General features: G+C 48.6%; 1 protein-coding gene across 3 annotated transcripts in view; it reads left to right on the top strand.

Moving 5' to 3' along the window:
* BSN (bassoon presynaptic cytomatrix protein) overlaps positions 1-23,682 on the top strand; it is a 65,168-nt gene that overhangs the window by 2,751 nt on the left and 38,735 nt on the right. For all 3 annotated transcript variants that reach the window (XM_039734345.1, XM_039734344.1, XM_039734346.1), the window contains exon 3: positions 20,950-21,756. In XM_039734345.1, the coding sequence (XP_039590279.1) occupies positions 20,950-21,756 (807 nt within the window). The remainder of the gene's footprint in view (positions 1-20,949; positions 21,757-23,682) is intronic.

Below are 23,682 nucleotides of genomic sequence, written 5' to 3'. Positions count from 1 at the left end.
GGTCGTTGTGGGAGCTGGGGGATGAAAACAGTTGTCCAAGAGAAGTGTTTGCAGCTCGTGTTGGCAGCCCGTGTGATGGGCTGGCTGGGGGAGCAGCAGTGGTTGCTGCCTTGTTGGAAGTGTGACTCATTTTCCTCAACATCATTCCTTGTGCTGCTATTCCAGAGTCACACGGAGATGCCTGAAGCACCCTGATGCTGTTACTGGGGGGTAGTGGAGGCAGCTGGAAGGGTGCTCTCTACCTTGATGGTGGCAGCTGGGTTGGGAAGGATCTCTGGAGGTTACCTGTTCCAACCCCTGCTCAAAGCAGCAAGCAGGGGAGAGATCTCCAGGCTCTACCCCACGGGCTCCTGGAACCTTCCAAAGGTGGCCATGCTGGGCCCAGCTGCTCCACTGCCTCCCCTCACAGGGAAAACATCCACTCAGTCTGGTCCCTCCAACGCAGCAGGTGCTGCAGGGTGGCTGCACAGCACTGCTCACCAGGTGTTGTATTCTCTATTTGCATTTCTTATGAATATACTTTCATGTGTATAGTCGATATTGCCACTTTGTGCTGCAGTAGATAGGAATTTGTGACTTCTTTCTGCTTTCAGGGCTCTGTAGCAGGATTAAATTATCAAAAATACCACATTTCCTAAGAAAATCAAACCCAAGAAAACCAAAATTGTGTTTTGCTTGGTACATCCTCTGCTGTGCAATCTGTGGAATTGCCAGAAACCACTGGCATGGTGAGTTGGGAGCCACAGGGCTGGTTTAGCATAATGATCTCTCAAACTCTTTTGAGAGCTGGGGTAGAAATCTTGTATAAACACTTTGTTTTCATTAGTCTTTTACTTGTATATATATCCATAGCATAAAATAGCTTTCTGTAATATATATTTAAAGAAAATAATAGACTTAGTGTGTGATCTGCACTCCATCAAGTCCTATCTTGCCACTTTCAACTCCAAGAACAGATTTTTCAGAGGAGGGTTGACTGCACTGCCTTCACTTTGTACTTTGGTAATACCTTCTCCTCAGAAGCACATAATTCCCTTTGAATTTGGCTGTTATTTTATTCCTTTTTGTTTGGCTTGATGGTCATTTTATCTTAAAAGCAAGTCATGAATTTCTGTGCTGACGAAGCAATCAGCTTCTGTGGCATCTTGAGTTGATCACTTGCTGAGAAAAACAAAATCTCTTTTTGGGTTTTTATTTCACTATCTCTTTATTCCTTTGAGCAGCAGTTCATTCTTGTTTCACAAGACTGGGCAAACAGAAGTTCCTGTCTGCTGCTGGTGTCACTCACATTTTACATGTAGATAATTATATTGTTCCCTCTGTTCATCCCGTGCCCTGAAATAGCTGCTGTCATAGTTTTCAGTTTGGTCGTGTGCTGGCAGGCTGCTTTCCTTGTTCATTCACTTTTTCCTGAAGGTCAGTGCTCTTGCCATAGACAGTTATTTTAAGCAAGGAAAGGGAATTATCAAGCAGGGAGCAATGGTGACACCATTAAAGACAACAAGTTTTGAAATAACATGCTAAAATCTAGCAGTTTATTTACAGCCCTGTGCAGGAAATAGGTTTTTGAACGGAGATGTGTTATTTTAAGTGCAACATTGCAGCTTTCAGATTCTAGTATGATTTTTAATTTCTCATTAAAACTTTTTTTCTACTTTTCCTCTGTGTTGTCTCTGAGGGTGTTTTTGGACAGCTTGTTCTGCAGGACCACACCAGTGATGCTGTCATCTCCTCCAGGGGGAATAGCTCCGTTTCAAACCAGTACAATAGGTTTAGAAAATCCTCTTTTTATACATCTTTCACTTTGTTCTGCCGCTCCTGTGGCTTTTGCCTGACTGATCCAGCAGCATGTTCATCTGATTGGATTTGCTCTGTTTGGTATCATAAGGAGTAACCTGCAGGCATCCTTTCTGCTTCTCTGGGGTTTTGAAGTGCTGCTGCACATTGCTAATTTGATAAATTAATTTCTTCTTCAGTCTTCTCTTAAAATTTGTTGGGTTTCTTTTAATTTGTTTTCTCACGATCCTAAGCGCTAAACCAAAAACATGAGGAACTTGAGTTTGATTTTAATCAAGAGCAGCAGCACAGCATTAAAACGTGTACTTTAGTTAGAGCTGAAATTAAACTCAAAATGCCTGGCTGCCTGATAGGTCTGCTTGGAACCACTTGGGATTATAGGAAACCTTTCCTGTCTGCCTTACATTTCTGTTGTGCCTTTTTCAATTTGAAGTAGTGTTTATTAGAGGCAGTTTCATAAATATTCAGACACACCCCCTGAGTAAAAGGAACATGTTTATACATGTGTGTTCTTTATGAAATTACTTTTGTTCCTGAACTCTTTTGATTTTATTTGCTGTATTTGTGGCCTTATTTATGATTTATAATTGTTAAACTTCAGTTCTGCCCCACGTTTTTAGCTTCACTTAGGGAGATTGGAGAGGTTCTTTATATTTTTTATGCCATGAATATAATGAATTATGAAACATTTAAAATATTTGAGAGCAAATTTCTTCCCTGCATGCTCTGTGCCATGTAAGCTCATAACAAATCTTTGATCAAGGACCTTCAGCAAGCAAAACGTGAAAAGTCTCAAGGAGAATTAAAAACTTGCTGGTTGGTTTCCCGACAGTGGTCAGGGTTGTTTGACAGGAGAAGAAAATTCTCAGCACATCTTGAGTTATCTGTAGCAAGAGGAGGTAGCCACAAAAATAATTTAAAGTTTTTAAGTAAATATTTAAATTGTATTAATGGAAAATAGACCATCAGTTGAGGAGATGAGACTGAAACAACGTGAGCATTGTGTATCCTGTCATAACCTCACAGCAGGTGGTTTTCTGCTCAGTAGTATAAGAAAATTTGAGTCAAGTGGAAAAAAGAAGTGGGGGGAAGCTGAGGGTGACACCATGCAGAGCATTTCTGGTGGGAGGAATGGGGCTTGTTGGCACTGGAGGAATGTCTCTGGTCCAAAGCCTTTTCCAGCCTGGCTGTACTGTCAAGAGTGGTGCCTGCCCACAGCATCACCTCAGTAATTTAGCAAATGACTGAAAAAACCTCAAATATTGAAATTGTGAAGCCCTTCTTACACTCCTTTCAAAGGACCCCATTTCTCATTTTGTTCATTGTCCCAGTTTTACACATTGCACCATGTTGGTGTCCAATGTTCAGTAAAACCCAGCATATTTTTGAGTTAGGGGCCCAATCTAACTTATTTACTCTGCAGGAGACTTTGGCTTGATTAGTGACCCCTGGTTCATACACCCTGCAAGGCAAGGGCTGTGTTTAGCAGGCCAGGGGCTTTATTAGTTCTACATTAAACCAATGGCTGTTATTAATGGCAGCGATTCCCCATCTCTTCCTCTCATCTGCCTCCTCTCCTGCCTGTCATTCATTCAACATCCAAACATTCACAGGTCTCTGATGCTGTGCGAGTGTGGGTAGAATCCCTGCTGGCATCAGTGCTTTCCCCCAGGGCTGAGCACTGAAGGACTGGATGAAAACAGGGATCTGCTTTCTGATAGATAATTAAACATGAGTTTTGTGAGAAATTTGATCTCCCTTGTTTCTCCCTGCCTTTTCAAGCGAGCTAAGTGTTCTTCACCTCTTTGGATCTTTATTGAGAAGCCATGGGCCCCTGCTGGCATGACATTTCCTAAATTTCTACATTTCCTCTGGGTGCATTAACTCCATGTTGGATGCAGCTCTTTGCAATGGGAGGGATGGCAGAGGATAAGCTGTGACAGTGATATTACATTTACACAACCTCTTCTCTAGCTGAACAAGGCAAAGCCAACAAGGTTTTCTCCTGCCCTTGGGACCTCAACCACGATTGTTTTCCTGGCCATGAAGCACCTCCAGCCTCAGCCATTGGCACATGCGTGGTCCTGCATCTCCTGCATGTTCTGCACGCATATTATTATGCTCATGGATAAACACAAGGCTCTGTTTAGAGGTTATAGTTCCCTCTCATTTTAAAGAATAGGTGTTGGGTCTGAAAAATAAATGTTTCTCTGGTGTGGCATCCCTTGGGGCATTTCACACTGGTGTCATGCTTGTGGTGTCTCTGGGTAGCTGGGGAGGTGGTGCTGGTTCTGTCAGTAGTTGTCCTTCCTTGTGTGCGCCTTTCAGCAGGTTTGGAGGTGTGTTTTTTCCTCCTGTGATCAGATCAAACCCCTGGACACCCTTGGGCTAGCAGTGTTTTTGTTCTGCTGTGGTGTTAGACAGCTTTTTGTGTGTGTACGTGGTAGGTTGTACCCTATTTTCAGCCAGACCCCTGTGTTGCTGAGTCAAGTTGCCCATTTTAGAATGATTTGTCTTTTGAGATCATCCTCCTTCACCATATAGCTGTAAAAATAAATCTGTCGTTGGCATTACGTTGCAGATCTGGGAGAAATTTTCCATTGGAGCCTGCTGTGCAATAGGAGTGAGATGTGTGGTTTATTCCAGTTTTTCCTTTGTTTTTAGCAGAGCTTCAGCCAGCAGTGACCTGCATGGACTGTGGGTGATACTGTTTGCAGGAGCTGGGGCTTGGCATGCCTGCTGCCTTCTAAGGGTACAGCAATTTGGGCAGCAGTGCCTGGGCAGGGATGCTCGGCCTCATCTGCTGCTACAGGGCTGCTCCATCAGTGTCTGAGGTCAGCATCTGCCCCATGGGCAGGTGGGACCAGTGCTTTCTGCCCTACAGCTCTCCTCAGGAGAACCCTGTCAGCTGGCCACTAAAAATGTGCTCTTTGTGGCTGCACAGAATATTCTGTGGATTTTTTAATGGTGAGAAAATAATGATAGGAACATGGGATTTATCACCCTGAACTAACAGGTTGTATGTCTATGAATATTTGCCACGTTTTAGCCCTTCCTCACAGTTGCCCTTCACCTCTTAATCCCTTTATCCCTACTCCAGGTGTTCCATCCTGTATCTGCAGCATTGCAGTGAAGGATGTGTCTGGACTTTATTTTTTTAATGGGGTGATTAACACTGAATGAAGCAACTCATATGGAGCTGGAGAGTACCAGACTTGCTCTTGCTGAGCCTTTCTACCTAGAAAAGGCTGATTTGCCTTTTTGGCCCCTGCTGCAGCCCGAGCAGGAGCTTTTCCCAGCCATCCACAATGACGTGCGACTCCTCTGTTTGACAGATCACAATTTAAGTTAGAGCCCGTGAAAAGAAAAAAGCTCATGAGTAATTCTGGCTGTTTCTCCCAGTGTGCCGCCTTTTGCTGTGCTCTGTGGATGATTCAAATAACTCAGAAAATGTCAGAGAAGATCTGGGCTCAGCGGGTGCTGTGACGGAGGGGGCTGGTGTCGCTCAGGCTGGGTCCTCTGCGCTGCTTCGGCTGAGCCGCGGCTGCGGGGACAGGTGAAATTGTTCGGAGAGCACGGGAGAGCGTGGCTTCCCGCAGGCCGGAGCGATGCTCGGTGCAGAGGGGTAATTAAAGCAGCTGTAAATGAAGAGGAGGCCTCCCGAGGGACGGCAGTGGCCTCCTTTCCGCTCGGCGGCTCCTGCTGAGCGCCCAGCGCAGCCAGCGGCGCGGGCTGAGCCGCCCCGCGCCCTCCTTCCCTCGCTGCATTGAGTTACAACAAGCCGTTTGCTTGGGTGAGACATGGCTTTCCGCTGGCTTTCAACTCCCAGATCACTTCATCATTAGAAAAGCCAGGATCGGAAGCGGCCGTCAAGCTTTCCGTAGTGGAGCAGGGTACCGAGTCAGCGGCTCCCTGTGTCTGTCTGTGAGAGCTTTGCTTGCTTTCCCTCCCTGCCCCTGAACATCCCCGGGCAGAGGGATGAGATCCCTTACAGCCCGGGGCTGTTCATGGGGATGTTTGGCTCACACAGGTGCTGCTCCAGGTTTTCCTGCCGGTCGAGTGTGTGCAATGGCTCGGTGTTTGTGTCCCTCGCTCCCACTCGGTGCCCACGCCAGCCCCGGGAGCAGGAGCTGCGCAGGGCTGGGAGCCGCGCCCGTGCGCTCTGCTTTGTGATGTGTGTTTGCTGCGCTGCCTCGGGGAGCGCTTAGGAGGAAACTTCAAGAGCTTTCAGTGCTTTGATGGGGATTGAGTTAATCCCAGCTGAATTCATTCCTATTTACCGTCTTTCTACAAGCTGCAGAGAGCAGGGTGGTTGTAATGGAGGGTGTCAGACACATCAGCACCCCCTCTGCACCCACCCTTACAGCGCTGTCCCAGGGGCTGCATCTTTGGTGCAGCAAGGGGTGCCCAGTGGGACAACCCCAGCACAGGAGGAGATGTTGTGACATGGCTCTTTCCACCTTGAATGACAGTGACATACAAGGTCTGTCTGGTCCTTAAAGAGAGAGGTGGTGGCATCTTGTCAGTGTCTCTTGTAACCTGAATTTAGCTGATCACTAGTGCTATTTTTAGAGCTGTGTGGGCTCCCACCACAATGAACCACTTTGCTTCTTCCTGACCGTCTCTTGGCCATGGTCACATTTGGATGCTAAAAAGGGATTTACATAGTGTGTGGACTGAAAAGCCTCAGAGGTTTCTGAAAGCAGTCCTGTGTATGCAGTGAGGTGTTTGTGAAACAGCAGTTCATGCCTGCAGAGGTACTTCTCACCATCTTAATTCAAGCCTTGCTGCCAGACCTCACCCTCCTGCCATACCCAGCTTTTTTTGGAGACGTGATATGCAGCTGTGCTCCTGGACAGCCCAGATCTGAGGGGTATGGTGCTGATGGACTGTGAAAACTGACTATTTAAACTCTGATTTAAATGGTGTTTTATCTCAGCTACAAACCTTTTGATCAAGGACAGCCGAAGGGAGGATATTTCCATTCTGGAGTCAGTTTATGTTGTAAATAGACTGTGCCGGTGGTATGGCTTTCTGCTTTAAGTAAATCAAAGCCAAATTGTTAGAAGGGCTCTGGAAATCCAGGGAGCAAAATGTGATCTTAATGGAATGGGAGTAGACTATGCAGCAGGCTGGTGAGATTAAAGGTTTGTCAGAAGGAGTATGTATGTAATGCAGCACTACACCAGCTAGAAGTTGTTTTTGAAGACTGAACAACAAGTGTGTCCCTCCCCTTCCTCTCTTGCTCCCTGCCCACTTTGATGCCCATCTCCTGTATCTTAATTGAGCCCAGCTGTTTGTGCAGCAGCATTGCAAAAAACCTTCAGGGTGAGTAGGTTTTACATTGACTTTTTGTTCCCTCCCCTGCTCCTTTGCCACCCCCTTGCTGTGTCCAAGCTGAGGGGGCAGAGTGGCCAGACCCTCAGGCTGGAGACCTCCATGGAAGAAGGAGACCTGAGCGGCGAGCAGGAGAGATGTGCCCACCAGTCTTACAGAGAGGAAGCTCTGGTGCCCTCCTACCTCCAGCAGCCCTGTCCCCTTTCCGATGGGCACAATACAGTATTCCCATTAGACGGAAGCAGAAGCACAAACACTCGGGCTCATCTGTTCAGCAAAGCCCAGATTATTCTGAATCATGCAGCGTCCTTATCAGAGCGCTCCAGCCGGCGCTTGCATCAGTCACAGCGCGGGCTGCCGGAGTCGGAGGCAGTGCTCTGCCCCTTTTAATTGCCACAAGCCAGCAGCTATTTGAAGCGCTGTCCCCAAAGAGCAAATGAGCTTGTCACTGCTTGTAGCTCAGCTTTGCAGGAATCGCAGGATCAGCAAGCGTTCCCCGTTAAAAACCTGCTAAGGACGCAAACATATAGGGCTGCCTGCTAGTGCAGCAGCCAGCTGGGTGGGATGGACTGGGCACTGCTGGGCTTGGACCTAGGAGTGGGAGCTCCCCTTGGGATTTTAGTTTTGGGGGTTTTTTCCCCTCTAATTGCAGAATACCCTAGAAGCTGTAATGGGCATGTCGTTGTGACTCCTTGAGTATGAGGTTCCACCAAAAACAGCTTTATCATGGCTCTGAGGTGCTCACTGGTTCTGTTCAGACCTTCCTGTTCTCTCAGGCATACCATGTTGCCCTTCCTCCCCAGAAGACATCCTATGCCTGTCCTGATCTCCTGGAAGGCACTGCTTGCTGCCCTTTCCCCCTGAGAACCTCTGTTCTCAGTATGATGCCCACTAGATAAAATACCAGGTCTAGTGGAGAGGTTTGGCTAAAAACTAGTGGTCTGTGTTAAAATTACTCTGAGGACCTGAGAAAGAGTTGAATTACCTGTATTTCTGGATTCCTCTGAAATAAGGAGCATACTTATTGTAGGAGAGGCCTGTCCTTGGACTCACCTGCCTCTGTTTTGCCTACATACTCTAGGTACTGCAAAACCTTTCAAGCTTTGAGAAAAGCAGATACTCTCAGTATTTGATGGAGCATGGTATGTTAGTGCAAGACCAACAGTTCTGGGATCCATCCCAAAAGGTGAAGCCCAGTTAAAGTGAGCCCTTGTACCCCATGCATGGTGCTGTCATCTTCTCCTCAGCAACCTGCTCAGGGAACCTTTGGCAGATTGGAACATGAATCCTGGTTTTTCTTGGAGTACCAAGTCAGTATGGAGATGCTGGTCCAGGCCAGCTAATGCCCTGAAATTTATTTTTACACACTCTACCTTATGTTGTGACCTGCCATATTAATTTTCCAGCTGATATGATTGTGGCTTTCAAATTGGAGAGTGCTTTGAGAACTCTCCCCAAACAGGCATGCTGCTGCTGCCATCTGTCTTTAAGCTGCTTCTGGGATCCCACTACTTGCTCTCAGCAGACAATTGTTGCTGCTTTATTGAATTAGGAAGGAAAAAAAACCAGTGACTTCTGAAATATAACTAATTCCAGGCGCTAAATCTCTTTTGGAACCAGGGAGAGATGTTGGAATAATAACACTTTATGCAGACCCTGGGTGTAAAGTTTTTGCAGTTCTGCCCAAAAAAAGTGTCATGATCTGATGGTTTTGAATGACATGTCATTTGGAGAGCTCTGAAGAGCTCCACTGCACTGAGGGATCTCCAACCAAGAGCCAAAATATGGCACCCAACTGAAAGCCAAAACTGGGCAATGTCACTCTTACAGTAAAAACTGAAAGCTTCAGTGCCCTTCCTAATGATTTTGGCCAGCTCAAGCTCTTACCCCAAGTCACCCTTCTTCTCCATCCAATGCCTTTTCCTGTGTCTTCCAGCTGCAGGCACTTGTCCAGTGCCATCCAGCCTGCATCCTGCTGGGAAGCAAATACCTTGGCATGGCAAGACCCTCTCCCTGTGGGAGCAGGTCACTGTGCCCCCAGGAGCAGCATCCCCACGGAGCGCGTGCTGTGCCGCATCCCAACGCCTGCTGCGCCCCGTGCTTCAGACCTGCTCCTCCTTCCCTTTCTCTGCAGCGTGCCAGGAGCCAGCCCACGCCAACAGACAGAGCTGTGGGCAGATAGAAGCTTATGGGAAGGTGGTGTTTATTTGGATATCAAATGTTTTTCCCTCCTGGTGCGTGGATCCTGCTGCTTCCCCCTTGCTGGCCACTCCATGCCTTCTGTGCCCGGTTTGAGGCAGTTTGGGGCTGATTGCTTGCAGTCAGCGTGGCTCCCACTGTTCAGGTGGATATTTTGATGCATGACACTTGAAAATCAGAGACAAGATCTCTCCAGCTGAACCTCCGAAAGTGGGGGGAGCAAAAAATGAGCTCTGTAGGTCATCAAGTCATTCCTGTGGCTGGTGATTACACACGAGTCAACACGTTTTAGTGGTTCTCTTCTGAAGGTGTTTTTGATTGGCATTGGAGCAAATCAAAGCAGGGTGAAATCAGTTTGAACTGTGCAGTTTGCTCCTCTGTAGTTTTCTTGCTGTCTAGATGGACATGGAGCACTGCAGCTGGCACTGCCTATGTGCTGCTTGTTGGAGATCTTTCAAAGGAAAGCCAAGATGCCCTAGAAGAGCGTTTGCTTCTGCAATATTTTTTGTGGTTTACCTGAGTGATTTCTATTGTAATGCTTTTCTCTTTTATAACAGTTCCTAGTCTTGCAATTAAGGACTGACCCTTTAATTGAGCTGAACTAAACTGGCTTTTGTTGTAAGCTTGCCCAGGGTTTGCAGTTGTGCTGAGGTGTCCTAAGCAGGTTACTCTATGGTAATCCTGTGGGCCCCCATTCAGGAAGGCTACAGAAAGCTCCAGAATGGGGTCACTTCAAATTTTGGCTTGGGTTATGACAGAAAAGACAATCTTTCAAGTAATAGGATGCTTTTTCATTAAGAGTTTATTCATCTTTGTGGTGTATTGGTTTAGATCTCCACGGCAATGATGACTTCAGCTCAGCAAGCAAAATATCATAGACTAGAATCCCAGAATTATTTGGGTTGGAAGGGACCCTAAAGCTCATCTCATTCCAGTTCCCGCTGTGGGCAGGGATACCTTCCACTAAACCAGGTAATTCCAAGCTCCATCCAGCCTGGCTTTGAACATGTCCAGGGATGGGAAGTTCACATCTCATCACACCCCGGTCATCCTGTTTCAGTGCCTCAGCACCCTCACAGTAATTAATTTCTTCCCAATATCCTCTCTATTCCTGCCCTCTTGTTGTGTGAAACTGCTCCCTGTTTTTCTGTCAGTCCATGTCCTTGTAAAAGGACCTTCTCTAGCTCTCTTGTAGCCTCTTCAGGTACTAGAAGGGGCTCTTAGGGCTCCCTAGAGTCTTCTCTTTCTAGGCTGAACAACTCCAACTCTCATCAAATCATGATTTGAATGACCAATTTTAATCTTGCTTTGCAGCTAGCTTTGATATTTTTTTGATGACAGGGTGATTGCTCTTGCAGACTGGCTTCTTCAAGGCTAAATTTAAGTAGCCCCTTCTTCAGGGCTAAATAATAGCTATAAAAACCCAATTAAAAGTGATGTGGATTTACAGGTATCTGTGCAAACTAATTGTTTGCAGATTCTTGTGTAAATTTTATTTAGTAGACGATGACTTTTGTCATTATGCCAGGTGTATTTGGATGTCCAGGTATATTAGAACTAGGATAGGAGTTCCAACACAAAAAGCCTATTCTAATTTATTTAAAATAGGTCGCTGGTGACTGGACAAGCTATTTCTGGGAAGGGGTGCCCAGGCTGGAGGAAATCTACCCAGTGCCTCTCCTCTGCTTCTCAGAGAGTCACAAAGAGGCTCAAGGTTTGTGGTAGTGCCAGGAGCCCCTTTCTGGGGTCACTGGAGCCAGGAGCTCCAGGTGCCTGCCCCTCTGCCTGGTTCATTTCCCCTGTGTCCTGGGAAGGGAGCTGCCTGGCATGGCTTTGTCATGGCTTTGGGATTAGCCCTCCTCCTGGACTCCTTCCAGGCTGCCTTCTCAGGTCTCTCCTATCCAAGCATGGGAAGTTCTGGCTGGATGGGACCTTTCCTGCCCGTGGCAGTGCTCCTTCCCTTAGCTCTTCCCCAGCAGCCTGAGTGTTGTCCCTTGGCAGGCCCTGTGAGCCTCCATCCTCCAGCACCGCATCCTCACTGCAGCTCTTCCCCCCCCTCTGATGCAATTCCTGGGAAAACCAGTACAGCCCAGGAAGGGCTGCATGGGACACCCAGCCGTGTCCAGAGCACAAACAGGAGGGGGTGTGTGCTGTGCCTGTCTCCTCCAAGGTGCACACCCACACTTTGTGCCTATTTTATTTGTCAATAATTGCATCCTCTCAGCAACACAGTAACCCAGATGAAGGTCTGGGCTGTCCACAGGGTTTTGTGGAAGATCAAAGCTGCCCTTGGTAGCCTATTGCTCCTTTGACCAGCGTTTAGTACCCAGAAGGGTGTCTTGGGATCATGGCATCTGCTTGCATTTCTTTTGCTGCAGCCATAGATTTGTGTTTCACAGATTGTGTGGCTAGCTGGATTATAAATTATTCATGACAGGCAACTTATCGTGTTTATCTGGAATAATTGAGCAATTAAGTCTGTTTAGGTATGTAAAAAGATTGTGCAGTGGCTTGTCTATCTTCAGGCCCTAAATTCTGCAAGAGCATTTGTTACATATTTAATCCAGAATAACAACAACAAGAAAAAAAAAAGGCAGAAGATACACTCTGCTTTGATGCACTGATCCACTATGATGTGTTCATTCACACAAGTTTTTCATTCCAGTGGCTTCACTCGTGAATACACACTAGCCCAGGATAAATTAGACTTAACTTGGCTCCTTCAGTCTGGAGAAAGTGTGAGGCCACAACGTTAGGTCTGCAACCCTGTCTCTGAAAACACTTTGGGCTGTTTATGCCAGCACCAGAATTGTTTTTAGTGTTTAAAACCTTCCATCCTAGACACGTGGGCCAGAGGATCGTGCTCCTCTCTGCCCTCATCACTGCTGTGCTATACTCAGATGTTGATGCTGCCAAGGTAGTTCAAAGTTTGGGGGTGAAAGGACCTTTCAATATTCAAGAGTGTTTAGTTTAGTCCCTGAGCTACAGCCATTATCTCCCATTGCTGTAGTTGTCCAGGAGGGTTCCCAAAGGAGCTGTGGAAGCTCATGAGCAAGGCTACAACAGGGACCACTCAGAGCTGAATAAATGTGAGCCATGCAGCAAGTGGATGATTTTATTCTGTGTTACTAATAGGAAATTGGGCTGCTTTTAAATTGATCTGTTACAAGTCTATTTACCGGGAGCAGCCTGTGCTTTTATAGCATTATAGCTGTGAATTGCATCGCTGCTGCACGTGACACCCCGAGGAGCCCCGTGGCCTCATGTATTCCTCTTCTTTGGGCAGGAGTACCAGGGAATGGAAAGTTTTGAGCTCCTCTGCTCCCTCCCAGGCTGCTATTTTAGTTCTGCAGGAGACAATGAGTGAGAACAGGACCGGAGGCTCCTGTTACTCAGGACGTCCGTCCTTCGGCGGGCGGCAGGGCACGGGAGCAGCAGCAGAAAAAGGCACAGCAAGCCATTAGGCTTTCCTTGGCCGAGAGGGCTCCGTGGGAGCCCCGCGCTCCGGAGCGAGAGGGGCCCGGGGCTGCACTTAGAGCACCGCGGCGTGCGGAGCTCGGGCGGAGGGAGCCGGGCTGAGCTCTGCCGTGCTCGCTGCCCCGGCCCGGGAGCAGCATCCTCCCGGCTTGGACAGGCGTCCAGACCTTTCGTGCGCTCCCGCGGACCAGGAACAAAGGCTGTCTAAACAGGAGCTAGTGAGGCAGCAAATCGCACAAGAAACCTTCCCTAATGAACTGGAAGGACTTGTCCCTTTGCCTCGGGCGGCGGCACTGCCGGTTTGCTTAGCTAGGCGGGGGACCCGCGCTCCGGGGGGAGCAGAGGAGCAGCGCTGGGTCTGGCGCTGGAAAGGTTTCCTCTGCCCATCTGCTCCTCTGCCAGCAAGGGCAAGCAGTGAAGGAGGGGATGCTCTCGCTTCCTGAGGAGCTAGCCATGGGGGATGCTGCCGGGGAGCACCGTCCTGCCTGTGACGGCGGATCGAGGTTAGTTGCAAAGCTCTTGGGCGTGCAGTTATTTCCTTTGGTCGTGTGCTTCATCCCTGTGTCCGTGGTTGTGTGGTGCAGGGAAAGATGGACCGAGCAGCGAGGTGCAGGTGCTGGAGGTCGTCTTTGAAACTGCAGAGCCTCGTGGGGGTCAGTGCCCCCGATGCCCTGTGGAGAGAGGAGACGTGCTCAAGTAGCCTTGGGTTGGTTCAGGGAGTGCTAACCAGAGAAAGGAAACTGTTTGAGAAGTGACTCATAGGATGAAATGGCACTGTCTTATTTCGCAGCTCGATTCTCTGGACAAACGCAGTTTCCCATCTGTTATTTGCAGAGAAGGAGATGAGTTTGGGGGTTGGTTCCTCTCACTCGCCAGCAAGCGAGCAAGTTGATTATTTTCTGGCAAGCATTACCAGGATGATTACTGATGGCTCCGGTGGCTTCCCCTTCTGGGCAGGAGTGCCAAGGACTAGATTTTATTTATATTGAGATGTTTGAAGATAAAGATGAGCATAAGGTGGCCTTTTTGACAAGTGACTCGGTGCCTCTGACCAATTCACCTGTCAATTAAGTGCTGAAACACTCCTAATTGCACATTTTCTCTGGAGCCCTGGATTCTCCTCAAACTGTGCTTCAGATTTGGACCAGGAAGCCTCAGCCCACGCTGCCTGCATGTTTGCATCCGCCTCCTCTCCACCTGGATGCAGGCATGAATTCTGGTGATGTCTTGACATGCAGGCTGGCCCCGGGCACACAGCAGCTCCTGTACCCTGGGCTGCTCATGGTCCTCCCAAGGCCTCCTGGTGTTGTCCATGCCCCTCAGCTCGGACTCTGGCTGATGCCCCACATCACAGCCTCCACGGGATGCTTTGCAGGCTCCTCTTTGCATTTGCATGTAGGCTGTGCACTGATCCAAACAACCAGGGCTGCCTTTCCTGCCCTCCACACATGAGCTCCATGGCAAACTGTCCCTGTGCTGCTGTAGGAGAACTCAGCAACAGGATCATGAAATGGTTTGGCCTGGAAGGGACCCTTCAAGATACCTTGCTCCAACCCCCTGCCATGGGCAGGGACACCTTCCACAAGATAAGATTGCTCAGGGCCCTATCCAACCTTTGCCTCAAACACTTCCGGAGAGAATTTAGTTTTGCTATAAAACAAGCCTAAAACTTCAGAAAAAAGGTATATATTTGTTGTGCACTCCATCAGCCAGTCTGGGATAGTGTAGAAAACCTGATCCACATGGTACCTTCAGTTTTTTCCGTGCATCAGCAGCTCCTCCAGGATTTGCTGAGCTTTCCCTGCTCTCCTGCAGCCATTCCCACCTCCTGCCTTCCCAGCAGTATCCCAGCTCCCACAACTTGCTGTTCCCTCTGTTCTCTAGCCAAGGGCTGCCTTCTAGCACTGCCTCTTCCCTTGGATCAGGATATTGTTTAATTGCAGAGTATGTATGTGGCTTTGGCAGAGCTCAGTGTGACAAGTAAAACACGAGACGTGCCCCCCAGAGAGCTCCTCAGGAGCGGACCCGGGAGGCATGGATGGAAGGGACGTTTCGCTGACGGGCTGATTTTGTGAGACAGCAGTTCTTCATGTGCAGGCAGAGCTGCCGAGCTGAAGACACTTAAGGACGCTCTCAGGCAGGGCACTGGCAGCTCTTGGAGAGGCCAGGCTGTTGCAGTGTTCCTCCAGGATAAGCCAGTAGCAGCCATGAATGAAACCTGTCTCCATCCAGTCAGTGATCCTGCTGTTGAGCCTCTCTATTAGTCTGATTAGCACAGTACCTTCATTACCCAGTTCCAGCTGGGGTTATTTTTATACTCATACTGGTGCCTGCAAAAGGCAGAGGGAACTGTGACCTTGGGGTGCATCTGCTGGAGGGTGGCTCCATCTGGAGAAGGGGCCCACTCGAGGCTCTTGGATTTGAAGAGCTGCTGCCAGAGGCAGCACTGTCACATTCTTCCCAAACACAGTTGGGTTTTTTCCAGGATTTCGGTTTTGTAGAATTATTAAATACACATGTTTTTAGCAAGTCACAGAAAACCCACGTTCCTTTTCTGTTCTGAATTCCCATGAATTGGTTTCTGCTTTTTCAGCTTGTTGTGCATCTCGACTCATGCCAAAGGATGAGTATTGGTTGTATCTTCTGCTGAGCAAAGCTCCTTTTCTCTGTCCTGTCCAAAATGGTCACCCTTGGGTGGGATTGATCATGCTGGACTCAAGATGACTTGGGACCTGTTCTTCCCAGTCTAAAATAATTGTTTAAAGCAGGTCAGATGGTCTGGGCCCAGTGGCCTCCTCTGACACGGGGGTGTGTAGCTAGCAAGGTCGATGGCTTTGGCTGCATTGAGGTCTAAATGGGTAGAGCTGGTGAGGAACCATTCCATCTCAAATCTCCAAAGTCATAAATATGGTAATCTCTCCTTTTTGGTTTTATTATTCTTCTGTAGTAGGATAACATCCTGGGTGACCTCCAAATGGTCCAAAATAACCAACCCTCAGCAAAGACAGAATTACTCTTAATTATAATCCTAAATTTTGGCGTGAAAATATCTTGGATGTTCAGTTACGATGTTTTTCTGCTTACAGTGCTCATTTTAAAGCTTCTGCCCACTGCAAAGGCTGAACTTTATACTCGAGATACTTTTAGAGCTGTATTGTCTTACCAGAGGGGAACAAAACAACCTGCACATAACCAGCACTCCCTCACATCTCCTGGTAACAAATACTGGGGATGGGCTATTTTCACATAGCCTCCTAAAATAGGTGGTGTTAGAATAACTGCAGCAGCCTTACAGACTCAAGCTGTGTCTGTATAATTTCAGATCCTTTTTAACCATGTGCTTTTCTTGATGTTTTTCTAGATGTTTTAAAAACCACAGTGCACTGGGATGGATCTTTTTCCCCCCTATTATGTACCTGCTCTGCAGGGGGTCACAATCTAGCCCACCATGCCTGTAATTTTATATGTGTGTGTGTATATGTGTATTCAATTTATAATTCTTATCAATGTTTAAATCTGCACTGGGCAGAGCCAGCACGTGCTGTGGATATTCCTGCTGCAATTTTTTTAAAGAAAACACTGATTGGAAAGTTTTCATTCCTAACAGGATTTGCAAATAGTCGGTGCTCACAGGACAGCATTGAGGGGGGAGGCACATCTGGCAGCTGTGACCCAGCAAGCACTGCCACTTGCTGACCTACCCGTGCATTGGGGAATAATAAGATTTGGAAGGGGGTTTTGAGGAATATTCTAGGCTGTTAGAGGGCTCTGTGGTGGGAAAGGTAAGGCTGGTGGTCCTATGTGTGTTGGGAACTGCATGCAGGCTGGGGCAGGTCAGGTATCAGATACAAACATCCAAATGTCCACACAGATGGGATGGTTCAAGCTATCAAAGCTTGTGAGACCAGAACAGGCATAAAATAGGCTATAGATGAAAGGCCTGCAAGCTTTACCTCCCTGAGTCTTCTGCTGAGCCCAACAGCATGTGTATAATTTGCTTTAATGGTTAGAAACATCTGCTGTTAAAAGTGATGCTTAATATATTTGGCTTCCACTTCCAGTCATTAGTTCTTTTTATGCCTTTTTATGCCTAATTAACAACCTTTTATTACCTGATATTGTTTCCACTGAATATGCTGCTATATCGTAATCAAGTCACTTCTTAATCTTCTCTTTGATAAACGAAAAAGATCAACCTCTTCAATTCTCTCACTTCAGACATTTTCTGCATGCCTAGAATCACTCTTAGAGATCCGGCCTGTGTTTTACTAATCTCCTTAAAATGTCGGCGTGGAACCATGGAGGGCTCTGGAAGGAGTCCCTTGGTGCTGGAAGAGGAGGCTGAGCCACCTCCTCACTCCTGCTTCCAGCTCCAGGCTTCCTGCATGGATTAAGCACAGGTTTGCTAGGCAGTAGAGACTCATCTTCATCGATATTTAAGATATGGGTGGCTGGAACAAGATGATCTTTAAAGTTCCTTCCAACCAAAACCATTCTGATTCTGTGGTTTTACCAAAACCCACTGTGTGTGAGTGGTGCTGCCCGTATGAGATGATGATACCTTGGCAGTGGTGAATTCTTGTTGCCCCCAGCTCAGCCAGGTAACCAGTCTGAAATCCATTTAGCATATTCACTATTCATATTCTATAGTGCTTTTTATTTTTGTCAGCATGTCATACAATACTAGGTCAAAACACCTTTTGGACATCAAGGATATTGCTTCTGTGCATTACTAATATCAGATGTGCAGAGAATAAAATCAGGTTTGCTTTGCTGTGACCTATTTTTCCTAAACCCATGTTGATGGATGTATTTGTGTGTCCTTCAGTTCTCTGCACTGGTTTTCTGCCTTGGACAGATGTCTGTCTCCCTGTCCCCTGCAGGCCATACCTTTGCCTTCTTCAAGCAGAAGACTCTTCCAGCCTCCTAAAATTTCCTCTTAAAAATGAACATCAGCACGCAGCAGTTTTCTTAGTTCTCTTAGAGCTCTTGGATGCAAAATTATTCAGTTCTGCCAAATTTAAATATCTTCTGGTGCTGGTAGATGTTGTTGAATGTTCTTCTCAATTGCTAATAGGATGGAAACGCTTCATCCTCATAACGAGTGTAATCCTTCTTGTTCCCAAATGTTCCAGGACAGTGATTACAGCATGTCCATCATATCTGTCTCATTAGCATCTCTTCCATCTCCACCCAGTGATGGACCTCCATCCTTTCTAGGAAGAGTCTGGGTGTAAATCTTTACTAATCCAAACCCTGAAACTTCTGATTTGGTGGAGAACTGGGCAAACAGGACACAGAAATAGATGGAATGGGATTATTTCATTATTTGCATTATTATCCTCTAAATGCTTCTCTTCTAGCTTGCAGATTCATCATGCAGAGGGAAGATGCCCATAAAACAGTAGAGAGAAACAGGGGAAAAGAGTATGAAAAGAATGATTTTTTTCTACTATTTCTTTATCATCCAGGCTTTTCCCTTCTCCTTTCTCCTCCTTGGGGGAAGGATCTTTGGCAAGACAACTCAGCCCTTCCTCTTTGCTATCTTCCCTGCAGCATCCTTTAAGTTGTCTTTGATCTGTGTAACCCACACGGTGTGTCATCAGTTGCATCAGTGGAGGCCGGCCAGGCAATTTGTGATAATCCCAACTCAATTTACATTTCAAATGCTTGCTCTGGGAGCTCATGCCCTACTGCATTTCCTGCAGCTTTCCCCTGCTCCCCAGGACAGATGTTCCTCAGCAGTTCCTCACCAAGTCACCAAGGGCAATTGGATGCTCCTATCCCATCTAAAACACCCCCTGGCTTCTTCCTATCTGGGTGGTAGGTTCATTGTGAAAAGTGAGAAAGTTACAATGATCCCCTTGTTCTTCAGCCCTGAGCTGAGGGAGGTCCTGGTGGGCTTGTCCATGAGCCATGCACAGCTCCTGTGGCCCCAGGCACCTCCCACTGCCCAGCTTTTCCTGAGGAGCCTTGGCCAAGGGCAGAGTGGGGGATTCTGTGTGGCACAGGGAGGGAGTGGATCTCCTCTTCCCCCACTTTCCACCTCAGTAAGGGTCTTAAAGTGCGGGTAAGGAGATTATGTGGAGAGGGAAGATTTGAATTTCTTGCATCCTGGGAACAAGAAACTGAATAGAAAGGATTGGTTCTCCCTTAATTTGAGCTGATGGGGATGGTGGGCAAAGCTGATGGGATTTTGGTAGACACTCTCTTGAAATAGAACTGTGGGAAAAAATTCCAGGGGGTGTGAAAGCAAAAATAACGCAAGAAATTCTTGATGTCAGAAGAGAAACAGCAAGACCCTAAGAAATTATAAAAACTAAAGTACTATTTTCAGGAACTAAATATAATGTGGCTCCTTTGGAACAGCTTGGAGAAGCGACAATGTAGCACAAAATTGCTGGGGAAAATTGAGGCTGTTTTCCCTCGGCTCCAAGTGAAGGACTCGAGCGGAGGCTGGTGTAGAGAGTGGCGTGGGAGCTCAGCAAGTACAGGGGAGTCTGGGAAAAGCACAGAGCTGATGTGCAGCCAGGCTTGTAAGGTGATGGGGAGAGTTTTGCTGGAGGCAGTGCCAAGCCTTGGCACCCGGCGTGTGCTGGGTGGAGAGGGGAAGGGCTGCAGTGGGCAGGTGGAGCTTTCATCCACCCCCCATGAATTTCAACCATCTTTCCTAGCTGATCTGACTTTCCTCTGTTTTTACAACTTCATTATTTGAAGGCTGGCCTTTATGAGAACCCTTCTGCGAAGGGGACTTGTCAGGAGGGGTTTAGGGCTTATCTGCCTCACCTCTTGAGGACTTGTCATCATATCCCATCATGAGACCTACAATGACACCCTGCATCTCTGCAGGCAGCTCCTGCGAGCATAAAAAGGTTGAAATGTGCCTGTTTGTGTGGTTGGAGTGTAGGGGGAAAAATCCTGGGGCCAGGTTATGAATCACCCATGCCTCCAACTGCAGGACCAAAAGGCCAAGCAGACCTGGAGCTGCGGGATTGGCAAGGTGATTAATGTCTTTGCAGCAGGGATTAAGCTGAGCCTTAGAGGTGATCCGTAACACTGGAATGAAGAGATGGCTCCCAGAATGAAAGGCAGGAAAATCCACACCTTGGCAGGGGGTGCAGGCCTGTGGGATGTGCAGCCCCCAGAGAGCACAAGGGCCAGGTTGGGTGCTGCTCCTGCCAAGCTCTGTGTCTGCTTGTCTTGGGTGCTGCTCTGGTTTTTGGAAATGTTCTGGTCCTTTTTGCCACCTTAATTGCTTGTCTTGGAGAAGTCTTTTGGAAGCAGACCTGGCTGTCCTGCTGACTGTGCTGTATATTAATACTTGTGTAGCTGCTGAGCATCCTGGTGATTCCTCATACGGAAAGGCTCTACAGCCTCTTTAATTAACTTAATTTAGACATTAGTGTGTCACAGGGAACATCTCTCGTGGGGAAAGTCTTTCGTTTATCACCACTTAGCCAGGGAACTGTTCTATTTTTCATTTGCATGCAAAAGTTCATCATGGTGAGAGTGAAAATTAACCCTTTGCTCCCCAGCCTGCACTTCCCTTCCTGGAAGTGCAGGTGCATTGTGCAAGGAGCAGCACTCTTTGCACTCCCTTAGAGCATTCCAGAGCCAAATTTTGAGATGGAGTATCACAACCATTGCACTGATTCCAGAAAACCCATCTCTGCTAGCCCCAGGGAAGCGCCGAGCATGGCACAGTGGTGTTTCCTCATTTGGGCTTGGCTATTCTCTTTGGTATCTCTGGTCACCAAGCAGGAGGGAGAAAATGGGCTTTGGGGAGTTGGTGGAGCTGTGAGCCCTCGGAAAGGCCCCTCTTCCCCCAGGAGAGGCAGAGCCTCATGGCAAGCAGTCAGTTCACAGCAGAAGCCTTGGAAGCAGACCAAGGCTAATTAAAGCTGGCGTTCACGCCGGCATGCTGTGCCGTGGGTACCTGTGACAGATGGGGGCTGCTTGCCCTGACTGCAAGGTACTGCTAGCCAAGAACATGGTACCAAAATGTTTTTCAGGGGCTGATGACTGGTTTCTGTGGCTATGTGGGGTGTGTTTGGGGAGAGGTAAGGGTGTGCTGGGGCTACCTGCAGGCAGCTGTACCTGCCCATCACTCACTGCCCACGTCCTCTCCTTGTCTCGCAGGTGAAGGAATGGCTGTGCTTGAACTGCCAGATGCAGCGGGCGCTGGGGATGGACATGACCACCGCTCCTCGCTCCAAGAGCCAGCAGCAGCTGCACTCCCCTTCACCATCCCCCTCCCAGTCCCCAGCCAAGCACCCGCAACCCCCGGCTGCAGATAAGACCCCGCCAGCCCCCCGGCCCCTGCCACAAGAGCAACCCAAACCTCAGCCCACAACGCCGCAGAGGGAACCGCACGGCCAAGGACAGCCAAAACCTCAGGAGGCGGCCAGGTCCTCCCCGCAGCATCAGGCCAGGCCCTCCCCGCAGCATCAGCAAGCCAAGCCTTCCCCCTCTGAGCAGAGAAAGACGCCAGGAGATGCAGGGGCAAAGCCTGCTGCCCCGGGCCCGGGGGCTGGAGCACCAGAGCAGCCCCAGGAGGGGCTCACAGGGAAGCTCTTCGGCTTCGGGGCATCCCTCCTCACCCAGGCCAGCACGCTCATGTCTGTCCAGCCAGAGGCCCCTGCTCCGAGCCAGCCGTCTCCTGGCAAAGTGCCTCCAAAAATTGTCTTCAGCGACGCCAGCAAAGAGGCTGGGCCCAAAGCCCCGGGGGCGCAGGGCCAGGCTGGTGCGGCGGCGGCGGCGAAGCCGGGCAAGCCGGAGCAGGGTGTCAAGCCAAAGGAAGTGCCGAAAGCAAGGGTCTCGTGCCCCCTCTGCAAGGCGGAGATCAACGTGGGCTCCAGTGAGCCCCCCAACTACAACAGCTGCACCACCTGCCGGCAGCAGGTCTGCAACATGTGCGGCTTCAACCCCACGCCTCACCTCGTGGAGGTAAGGGGGCTGGCAGGGAGGGTGTCTTCTGATCCAAGGGTGTGTGCTCTCTCCTTGCTTAAAATGGAGAAAAGATGGGGTGCTTGCTTTCAAAGGTGTATAAAAAAGCCTTTAAGAAACTGCTGAAGCCAGTTTCCTGCTGGGGCAGGCTGCAGGGCTGGAGTCCATGGTCCTTCACCTCTTGGCAAAGACATGGATTTCATGTGTGTACACTGATTTCATGCAAGGAACAAAACAAGGCATGGCTGTTGTTAAGGGCACCCCCAGCAGTGCCCACTGCTCCCCAAAGGTGTCCAAGGGTGAGGTCATGCAAGTGCCAGTCACCAACTAGGGTCCTCCTCCTGTTGGAGGCTGTGGATGGAGGCCTTGGCCAGACTGGAGATGAGGCCAGTGAGGGATGTTCTGCAGCTCCTGCATTCTCAAATGGTGAGGCTGCAAGGAAGATGATACAGGGGAAGAAAGTGTCAGGGGCTCAGCAAGAGGAGCCTGGGTGCAGGACAATGGAATGGGCTGTGCATAGGGTGGATGTGGGCATGCCCAGTGTTGTATGGTGTGAATTGGATGGTGAATTCTGCAGCCTGCTGAGATGGAGTGCAAGGAGAGGAGAACGGAAGCTGAGATGGTCTGAAATCCACCCAATCTTACATGTTATAGTTGAGAATGTCTGAATTGTGATGCCCACATGGATCATCTTCCCAAGCCTCAAGAAGCACCTCAGCCAATTCTAGCCACTGGTGCCTAGAGAGGAGAATGGTGCAGCTGGTTCAGCTGGAGCATCCCCCTACCCCTTCCACCTTGGACACTAGGGAGGGACATCTTCCAGGCCCTTCACCCCCTCCTGGACAAGTGATTTGAGACCCTGACCAGTGGAGGCCCAGGGCTTGCTCCTGGAAGTGCTGCATCTCACAGACAGTTAAGCCACAGAATTGATAACATAAGCACATGGAGAAGTTAATGGGAACTTGAAATGACCAGAAGTAGGATTGCTAATCTTGGATCCATTCCATGGCAGATAATTACATTTTATGTCCCTAGCTCCTCCCTGCAGTTTCAATTACACCCAGTAATTTTCTGTTCTTCCTGAAGCTGCTGCTGCTGCTGCTCTGCTCGTGGTCACGTTGGCAGTGGAGGAGATGCCTTCCCAGCATGTCTGTGGAGGTGCAAACCCCCAAGTGGCCATCTCAGTGTACACAGAGCTGTTTTCAGTGCCAGTGCTCTGCTCCTGCTGTTGCTCCCCCACTGCCTCCACCCTGCCCCGGGGGCTTGAGTGAGGAAAGCTGTCCAAGTGTTTGTTCTTTGGGTAGGGCTGAACCCCATGTTGGCATGCCCCTGGGCAGCAATGTGTTCTCAGACTTCAGAAAGCTCATGGCTTGGTGAAAAGGCTTCAATGCTCGCTGGCACCCGGCTGCTAATTAATTAATTAGAGAATTAATTTGGGGTTGGGTTGTAGCCAGTAACATGGTGATCTCTGCATGTACCAGGGAAAGGTGAGCTCTCCTCAGCCCTTGTCTCCAGGGTCACTAGCTGACACCTGGGATTAAATTTCAGATTTTGAAGGCTGGACTCTGCCCAGGTTCCCAGAGCTCTTGAGCAAATGGCTTTGGACACCCTTGGGCAAACCCACCCTGGCATGTATGCTCCTCCTAGTGCTTCTTGCTGCAGCTCATCCCTGCAACAGCTAGGAGCCTTCATACAGAGAGAAGACCCACAGCAAGGTCTTACCCAGGCCTTGTGCTGTCATGGGTTTTGTTTCCTCTTACACTGAACCTTTGTCCAGCTCTGCATGGTTGAGTTGGTTTATGAGATTTATTTTTATAAGAGTTGAGGAAGAAGCGCAACACTTGTGCTGTAGATGTTTTTAACAAAAACTTTCTGAGGAAAGGAAAGCATTCCAAGGTCTGTTAATGTGGTTGGGCTTTAGGTTTG

Source organism: Passer montanus, unplaced genomic scaffold (genome assembly GCF_014805655.1).
Source record: "Passer montanus isolate IOZ18808 unplaced genomic scaffold, ASM1480565v1 scaffold9, whole genome shotgun sequence".
NCBI classification, from domain to species: domain Eukaryota; kingdom Metazoa; phylum Chordata; class Aves; order Passeriformes; family Passeridae; genus Passer; species Passer montanus.
Note: the sequence above shows the minus strand (reverse complement) of the source record. Positions and strands in the feature narration are given on the sequence as shown.